At 35.5% G+C, this 9,970-nt stretch overlaps 1 protein-coding gene across 1 annotated transcript; it reads left to right on the top strand.

Moving 5' to 3' along the window:
* Positions 1-1,124: 1,124 nt before the first annotated feature.
* On the top strand, positions 1,125-3,401 carry LOC145803657 (uncharacterized). Its single transcript, XM_082896978.1, has one exon. It carries the CDS (start codon positions 1,125-1,127, stop codon positions 3,399-3,401), a length of 2,277 nt encoding a protein of 758 aa, XP_082753104.1.
* Positions 3,402-9,970: the final 6,569 nt, after the last annotated feature.

Raw genomic sequence — 9,970 nt, 5'->3', positions numbered from 1 at the left:
GCCATGAATATTTTATAATTTTATTTATGGCAAGCAACATTTTAAAGGCAAGGTCACTTTCTTTTGTAGGAAAAATCTAAAATATACAACTAGTCAAACACGAAATGGTCAGACCTTGAATAGTTGGGCTACCCTAATCAATTAATACTTTCTAATTTCAGCTAATTCACGTGCATATTCTTTTCTTGAAAACATTTGAGAAATGACAATTAATGTATTGGTATAACAAAACTGTTCAAGTGTTGCATCTCTAGATTTTTGAACGGAGGTTTTGTGTTCGAATTTATTCAGAAATATCGAACTTTGGATTGTGTTAGTTTAATGTATTAACTTGCTAATATCATATATTGTGTAAAAAATAAAAAGAGTTAATTATTGCTAGTACCATATATTTGTAATTTTATTATTTATAATTTATATAATTACAGGACATGTGGCACTTTCCTACTCATTTGGAGGTTATGAGAAGTTATGAAATGTAAAAAGATGATGAAGAACAAAGTGAAGAACATGAAGCATGAAGTAGATGTTGAAGGAAGTTATGGAAGATCATAGAGTATGAAATGGAGGAGGTGGAAGAGTGGATAGTTTTAGATTGTTTTTTCCTACAAATGTTTGTCTATAAATAGCCATTTATGGCTACATTGTAAAAGGCCTCATCAAATTCAAACCAAAGACAATTAATTTCTATTTTTCTTATCATTTATATTTTATGCACTTAATTTTCTATACTGTATTTTATGCACTTTATTTTCGAAACATAGGAGTAAAGGTAAATTTTATGTACTTTATTTTATGTAGTTCATTTTCGAACCTTACGAGTAAAGGTAAATCAACGGTTAGTTTGATTATTAACTCGATCATCTTTCTCTGTCTCCTTCTTTTTTAAAATTTTTTTTTTCTCTACGCTTGACAATTTTGAAGTCCTCTTCATTCAGGTAAAAAAACCGTCAACGCAATTGCTTGATAATTGACTTGAATTTAATCTATAAGAATTTTTCAATCCTTACTAACACGCTAGCATTTATGATATTTTTCTTTATAGAACATTGTCCTCTTTTGGATTAAAGTTGGATATGAATAAAGCCTACGATAGAGTGAGTTGGGCTTTCCTTGAAGCGGTTATGGCTAAAATGGGTTTCTCACCTAAGTGGATTCAATTAATATCTCAATGTGTATCTACTGTTCAATTTGTTGTCTTGGTTAATGGCACCCCGTCGGATTTTTTTGAACCTGCTGCGGGTCTGCGGCAAGGCGACCCCCTTTCGCCGTATTTGTTTTTATTGGTCATACATGTCTTTTCGGAAGGATTTGCGCATTTGGCGTCTCTTAACATCTGCCGTGGTATTGCTATTAGTCGGCAGTCGCCCCCCATTTCCCATTTGCTCTTTGCTGATGATTGTTTTATATTCCTCAACTATAAGATAGATGAAATTTGGTGCTTCCATTGGGTTTTAAATGCTTTTTGTCACTACTCCGGGCTGCGTATAAATTTTCATAAATCGGAGCTTTATCTTAGTCCCAATTTTTCACATTTGGCTAGGGACTGGCTGGTATCTCTTTTTGGAGTTAAAGTTGTCCCAAATCCCGGCATCTATTTGGGGGCTAACTTGGGTTTTTCCAGGCGCTCAAAGTCGGACATATTTACTTCAATTTTGAGTAAAGTTAGCCACAAGTTACAAGGCTGGAAGTGTGATTTTTTAAATTTTGCAGGCTGGGATATTTTGGTCAAACATGTCCTTCAATCCATTCCGGTGTACCTTATGACTGTGTTTCGCATGCCTGAATCAATTCAGCATAAGCTTACGTCTCTTATTCGTCAGTTTCTTTGGGCTTCTCCCCGGGGTAAAGGGATATCTTGGAAAAAATGGACATATCTGTGTCTCCCAAAAGACTGGGGCGGATTGGGTTTTCGAAATCTTATGTGTTTTAACCAAGCTTTGCTAGCTAAACAAGCATGGCGGATTCTTTCATGCCCCAATTTATTACTTTCGCGAGTGTTGCTTGGTAAATATTGTCAACGGCATTCTTTTCTTGACAATCGCCAATCTTCGTCCTCCTCATGGGAATGGCGGAGTATTTTATGGGGCCGTTCGTTACTCGCCTCGGGGCTTCAATGGGTAGTGGGGAACGGACAACGTATTAACCCATTTGAGGATCAATGGATTCCGATTGTTTCAAATCCTTGTAGAGGTCGAGGTTGGACTGCTATTTGTCCTGGGTTGAGGGTTGCACATTTCATAGATCCCTTGCTACGGTCTTGGCGTCTTGAATTATTGAAATTGTTTTTCCCTGCATATGTTCTCTCTTATATTGTATCCATGCACATTTCTCAAGTTGATGTCGAGGACAAAATGGTGTGGGGACCGACCAAAAGTGGCGAGTATTCAGTCAAATCAGGTTATAGGCAAGCATTGGCCCGACAGTTTCCCGACCATTCAAGGCCTGATCCGGATTGGCAAGTTTGGAAACGCTTATGGCAGATCAAGATCCCCCCTAAATGGATCTTGTTTGTGTGGAAATGTCTACATAATATTCTTCCGGTTAAAACTGAATTAAAGAAAAGGGGGATGCCAATTGATATTATTTGTTCCAGGTGTTTTCAGCTTGAGGAATCCCTTGAACATCTATTTTTTGATTGCCCCATTTCACAATGGATTTGGCGTGGGTCGACTTTGGGTTTAGATTTTGGGGTGGGACGACCTCTATCCTTTTTCTCATGGTTTCAAGGCTGGGTGCAACAAATACATGATTCGGAGATTGTAATACACTCCATTGCCTTATTATGGGCCATTTGGATGCAACGTAACTCTGTAGAATTTCATAGAGTTGAGGTGTCCATAGAACGATCGATCATGTTTGCTTCCGAGTTACTAACATTATTTCTTTCACCCCTGCACAATGTCCCCTATGAGATTTCTCACTCTAGTTCTTCTCCTCAACCCAGTTTTGTTAAGCAGGTTATTTTGCAGACTGCCAAGCTATGCATTGCTGATGGTCCGCGTATGCGTATTGTTGTGGATGGCTCTTGGGTTGCTGTAGGTGAGTGCACTGGTCTGGCGTGGGTTTGCTTTGATTCTGATGATCACCAAGTCTATGAGGAAGCTATTTTGGGACCTTCAATGTTATCTCCTCAACAAGTCAAAGCAGCTGCTGTTCTCCATGCTCTGCGTTGGGCAGTCCATTCCGGCATCAATCATCTGCTTCTTCAAACAGATTGCTTAGTCCTTCTTCTGCTGCTCCACCACCATGCTCAAGAATCCGATTGGAGTCTCCAATCCATTCTAGCTGACATTTTGTCTTTGTGTAAATCTTTTGATCATGTTGTCTTACAAAAAGTGGACCGTGATGTGGTTCACGCTGCTCACCAATTTGCTACTGATGTAAGACTTTTTGCTTAGTTAATGTTTATATTGCTGTGTTATCCTCAAAAAATAAAAAATAAATAAATAAACCAATAGTTTTTTTTTTTCCATTAAGGCCTTTTCGATGCCTACCTAAATTGACTTTTCTTTAGTTTTTAGTTCAATATGAACCTTATCCCATTGGGAGTGCCAAAAAACTGTTGAATAAATTAGCCAAAATAATCTTAAATCAAACGAGAGATAAGAAACAAAAAGCATGTCAAATTGTATTGTTCTTCTCTTCTACTCTAAAACCTGCATAGATAAATTAGTCAGTCAAACGATTGCCACCAATGTTTAACCTTACAATTCAATGATGTTTGTATTTTGTTCATAAATTTGGGAAGGAAAAGTAAAATATAAGTGAAATGTGAATGAAATATAAAATAAGTTTTACCTATGTTTCACACACATTTTTCTTTTTTTCCAAATCATTCCTTAAATATATGAACCAACCACAACCTAAGAAAATAAAACAAATAAAAGAAAATAAGCTTCTGAACAAAAAAATAAAAAGTAAAAAAAGTAAAAGAGCTAGTCAACAAATTTTTAAAGAAGAAAAAAAGTAGTCCAAAGTTTGATCTTAATGACAAACTAGATCTTAAAATTTTAATTTCTTTCGGTTTATAACAACTCTCCCTCTAAAAAGTGGTTGAATTCACAATTAAATTTTTTTTTTTGTTGATTTGGAAATTTTAAAAACAGTTTTTTTGAGTTTTCAATCAATATTTTTAAAAAAAATTTCGTGACTTTTTTTTAGTATTTTAATATATATATTTTTTGGTTTTAAATTAGGAAATTTATTAGAAAGTTCTATTTTGGGAATTTTTGTGCCATTTGGTTCCACGTTTTAAATGGTTGATTGAAGAGCCCTTATTAAGTGTGGTGTGTGACTAGCAAGTCATTTTCAAACGTGAATGAGTATTGGATAGACAGATATACTCTCACTAGTTAATTGGGGAATTTTTTTTTTTTTTCGAAATGTGTGACAAGTATGGTGTGATACTCCGATGTAGCAGGTATTAATGTGACACTTTAACGATGAGACACTCCAAAAAAATTAAAAACTTTTTAGTATACTTTTTTCAAATGTGACAACGTGACAAGTATGATGTAACACTTCAAAATTTTTACTCATCCTTAATGTAGTTTTTCCAAATGTGACAACGTGGTAGGTATGATGTGACACTCCAAAAAAAAAAAAAAACTCCTTAGTATATTTTTTTCAAACGTAACAACATGACGAGTATGTTGTGACACTCTAAAAAAAATTAAAAACTCCTTAATATACTTTTCCTAAACGTGACATATTGTAATGCCTTCAAAATATAACCATAGATATAATCTCGTAAGTACATATAAATGACAGCATAAATCAAAATATAAAGTTTTTTAATTACATGAAGTTAATAATACAAAGAGTTTAACATAAATAAATGCCCTTCGAGCTTACATCTTTCCAAGTCTTAGCTTGGTTACAATAAAAGGAGACTAACTCATACAAATTTAGCCCTAGACTAAACAAAAATAAAACAAAACAAGAAGCTCTTGCTTCCCAAAGATCCCTCCAATGCTATTGCCTTGGTGGATGCATATCATCATTACCTGAAAATGTTTTTTCTAAATAGGGTGAACCACAGCCTAATAGGAATAATCTTACACAATATATGAGATTTAACAAACGTATAAGTGCATGTGCATATACAATGCCCAAGATAAAACATCCACAATTTATATAGTCATAAGATACCAGATTCAATTCTTAATCCATTCCCATTCGATTCATTTCATTACATAAGCCAATTTCAGCACTCCTCAATAACCCAAATGAGACTACAACTCATTAGTTCTCTGATCACATCATCAACATATAAACACTTCAAACTTTCCTTTCACGAATATTTTGTCTGCGGGAAACCGTCAAACGAGACCCATGTAAACGTAGGTTATACAAGCACTACAATTGCCATTTGATGGATATTTTGTTCGCGGGATCGGCACCCATATATAATTTCGAGACTTTCACTCAAGACACTCCGGCCAACTTAATTATAATTGAGTCCATCCCATTTCTCCTCCCAAACAATCATTCATACATATGCAATGTATTTAAACACATAAATACATATGGAGTACATCACATTTCTTCTCCCAAATAATCATACATATGCAATGTATATAAACATAGTCATATTCAATGACAACTCACAAGAGATTAGTTTTAATTCACCTAATCCACATGTAATTTCTACAACAATCAAAACTATCCTTCACCGATAGCCCAATACAAATATTTCTAGACAGATATACAATCTCAAAACAGATAATTTAATCAACATTTCCAAGGATGTGACGCATTTCATATTCAATTCACCATCCATTCCAATATTCGCTCAATTCCATGTTTACAACATCAATTTCAACTATTTATACAAAATAGAAATGATAGTCATTTTTGAGTAAAAATCCCCCCTTTTCAAAATATCAACCCAAATACCAAAATCACCCATTTTGACACAACAAGGCTCCATTTTAAAACCCCATGTTCATTTATTTCATTTCCACTAAAAACCTCTCTTTTACATATTATACCCAAATCCTAAGTTTGTTCACATTATCCCCAAATTCCACCATTGTTACACAATCGAAAAAAAACTAAGTTAAAAACTATAACAAAATGTAGAAAATCCGTACTTCAAAGAGAAAAGACGAGCCAAGTAAGACTGAAACTCCGAGAATACTGAAACCCTGAGAATACTGAAACCCACTTCTAATCAGATCAAAATGAAGATCTTGACGCACTCTACCTTTTTCCCAAAGGCACTAGGGTGAAGAGATCAACAGATCTAGATAATATCTAAGAGAGAATGTGAGTTTTAGAGAGAGAATGTCAATATCTAGGGTTTTGGAGAGTTTTAGAGAAAGAGAGAGATATGAAAAAGTGATTTAAAATGTCACTTTCACGGACTGATATACACGTAGTCTGCTCGAGCGTGGAAAGCCTCGCTCGAGCGTCAGACACAAAGTTTCGCTCATGTGTGAAAAGTGGCACTCGAGCATGGGATACGCATTTCTAGAATTTTTGTAGACGAAGGGCCCCGCTCAAGCGTGAGACTGGACGCTCGAGCGTCCAATGCACTCTTCCAGTATTTGCAGGTTTGTAAAAATACTGAGAGTTAACAAATCTCGCTTGAGCACAAGAATGACCGCTCGAGCGAAGGAGCAAAATTTGTGAAGCCCACTCGAGCGCAAGAATTCTCGCTTGAGTGGAAGAGCCAAAATCTGGGCATCACAGGTTTTGAAAAACAAGTAACCAACCTGTTCCAAACACACAATTCTAACTTGATAACCAAAAATAGAGGGGAGATAAAGGAAACAAGATATGAAACACCAGTCAAAACCATACAACCCGAGTCCAGAATACAGCAAGAGACGGGTCAAAACCGGAATCGCTATACATGCGACACTCTAACATGGCGAACCTAATTTGATTGAATTAGTGCATGTCTTCACGTCACGCGCCAAAAAACAATTAGTAAGGAATTCACGTCTCACACTACGCGTATTAAAAACAACCAAACTTTAAAAAGCTACTAGTGCACTTTTTGAACAACATGTCCCCCACCACCTTCCCTGTACATAACTACGCTACTTGTCTCCCAACTGTACTAATAATGGCAAAACAGTCAACAAATAATTTAAGAAACCACTCAGTCACAAAAAAAACATTTAAGACCTTATGAATTACAAGTTTACAAAAAGGGATTTACTGGTCAATTTCCCTTTTAAATTTACTTAATCTAGATACACTTTAAAAGTAAAAAAATTTTACAAAAATATTTTAAAAATTCATTAAATATAACAAAATATGAAAATATATTGAATTTTGTATTTTTTGTATTCAATGAATTTTTCAAAGATGTTTGCACAAATTTCTTACTTTTTAAGTGGTATATAGATTAAGTGAATCTAAAAATTAAAAAAAAATTAAAATATTAAAAAAATAACTAAAAATTAAAAGAAAAATACAAATTCAAAATTCAAAAAAATATTTTTAAAAATTCCAAACTAAACAGAGTGTCATACTAAATTAGCCTCTTCTCTTAGTTTATTAAACAACATTGAACGGATGTTGGGGGGTATTAATTTGATTTTTTCAAATGTACGATTTATGTTAAAAAATTAAGGGTAATTACATCAACACCCCTTGAGGTTTATGAATAATACAAATTCCCCTCGTATTCTAAAAATTACACTGACCCCCTATCACAATTTGCCTTCTAAAAGACCCAACAGAAAAGGTAAAAGTACCTAATTATCCCTATAATACAAAATTAAAATTACGTGCATGCCCTCTTCTTTTTCCTTTTTCCAATCAACACTCCTTTACTGATGTAAATATCAAACATCTTGCTGCATCAGTACCCACCTTTGTTGAAGAAAGACAAAGAGCAACCCATCATTATATTGTCCTCCACCTTCACTTCCATACTAGTCCCCCCTTGCCATTTTGTGTATATAATTATTAGTAACCAATACTATAAGTTAATAATAGTAATTCAAGCATCACTACAACCCCATTAATGTACCAATAGTAATTCAAGAATCATCATTACTGGACCACCAGTAATCAAACAACCATAACCATCATAACTCCATTGATTCAAGGGAAAAAAACAAACAAAAAATCATCATAGCCCCATTAATTCAAGAATCAATTAGTTCTTTGAAGCAATTAATCAAATATGCAACATGCATACATCTTCTAGAGTCATTCATCCAAAAAAAAAAAAAAATTTGCATGCAAATTAGTTACCTTTAACTTCCTTGATCAGCCATAACCACCAAAATCACTAACCACCAAAACCAAAACCCACAAGATAAAAGAGAAACACCCCCAAGTCAACCACCAAACTTTTTACGAACAGAAGAAAAAATTAAGCAGAAGAACACAATTGATAAGCAAATACTCTACATATAGAGCTTCCCTTTCTCCCAACACCTCGGTCGTCGTTATCTAGAAGCTCGTAGATGTCTCTTACAATAACGGAAAAGACAACCGCATCTCGAAGTCCATCATATCACCATTTCAATCTGTTCGAAGTATTTATAGCGATCCTGGTTCTTCCTCCTTTGATTGTTGTATTCCGGACTTAGGTTCCGTGGAGTTGGTTGTTGTATATGTCTTGTTATTATCCTTTAATTTCATATATTTGGGTTTTAGGATGTGTTGGGCGTGTTTCTGTAGACGTCCCCGAACGTCCCGGGAAAGATCCCGTTTTGTTCACTGGGGCTTCCTATAGTTCAAGACTCAATGTCACGGTCATGTATCTAATCTCGCAGAGTGCAACGTAAGACTGATGAATCATCAAAGAGTCCAAATCCGACAAATCATTTTGAAAACAGATTTTTTGAAAGAAGTGCCAAACATGGACTGCTTTGCCAGATATAGAGTCGCCACATAAAGATTTTATTTTGGGGAAATTTAGGAAACCCTGACTCGTTGCCTAAGGCCACGTGTCCGTCATCACCAAAATTGCCTCGGCTTGGAAACTTGGGTACGATTGGAGAAGGTCACTTCGTGAGCACCCCCGCTCGCCTGATCAAAGATCGGCCACTACTAAACATGATATCGAGTTTTGAAAACATTATGTACTCTTATTCCGGTTATTAGCCTAGAATTACTATGTGATGCACACAGCATACAAATATAGACTGGATCATTTGAGTTGGAACAAAGCATCGCATATCCATTTGTTTTGAAAATGGTTTGAATTTTTGCTACTCGCAAGTAGGCTAAAACACGGGTTTCGACGAATTATTCCAACTTAAGCAACCCAACCTTCACCCACAGGCATTCTGGCAGTTATATCACATAAGCAATTAGCCTCATGGTAAGCATGCTATCACGGCAGGCACTCACATGCATGCAAGGATGCTAAAGCATAAATACTTACTAAGTGCTCTAAGCCAAAGAAAGAAGCTAATTAGAAATCATGCATGAATCCTAACTATGCTAAAATGCCTAATGCAACACATGCAGAATGCAACTAAGATAGGCTCGGCTATTATAAACATGGCATATGAAATGCAACAGATAACATGTATTCAACTTGAAATTGAAATACAATGCAGTTAGTATGATGCGCTGAGCCCGGTGCATGCAAGACAGATGAATGGATGCAAACATACGAGCATAAGGATGCTAATTTAAACCTGCCCTAAAACTAACCATCATAAGTTGGTAAATAAAAGGGAGAAAGACGTGGGGTTGGAAAACATACATCACACACACACACACACTTATTACAACATTGCCCTCCTCGGAGGGTCAGAATAAATAATACATAACCGAATGAAAAACGAATTGCAGCTAATTATTACACAACCCTAATTAATTAACAAATTAACTAAAATAAATAAGCTAGCATGCAAAACATATGAAATGGACTGCCTCAGCTCGGTCTTGAATGATAAGGAATGCATGTATGCTCGAGTCGCCTTGCCGAAAAATCCATCACGATGCCCCGATTTGCCTCTGTTTGCGACTGGTCCCGGAACACTGT

Source organism: Camellia sinensis, chromosome 12 (genome assembly GCF_055761805.1).
Source record: "Camellia sinensis isolate YWXY chromosome 12, ASM5576180v1, whole genome shotgun sequence".
NCBI lineage: Eukaryota > Viridiplantae > Streptophyta > Magnoliopsida > Ericales > Theaceae > Camellia > Camellia sinensis.
Note: the sequence above shows the minus strand (reverse complement) of the source record. Positions and strands in the feature narration are given on the sequence as shown.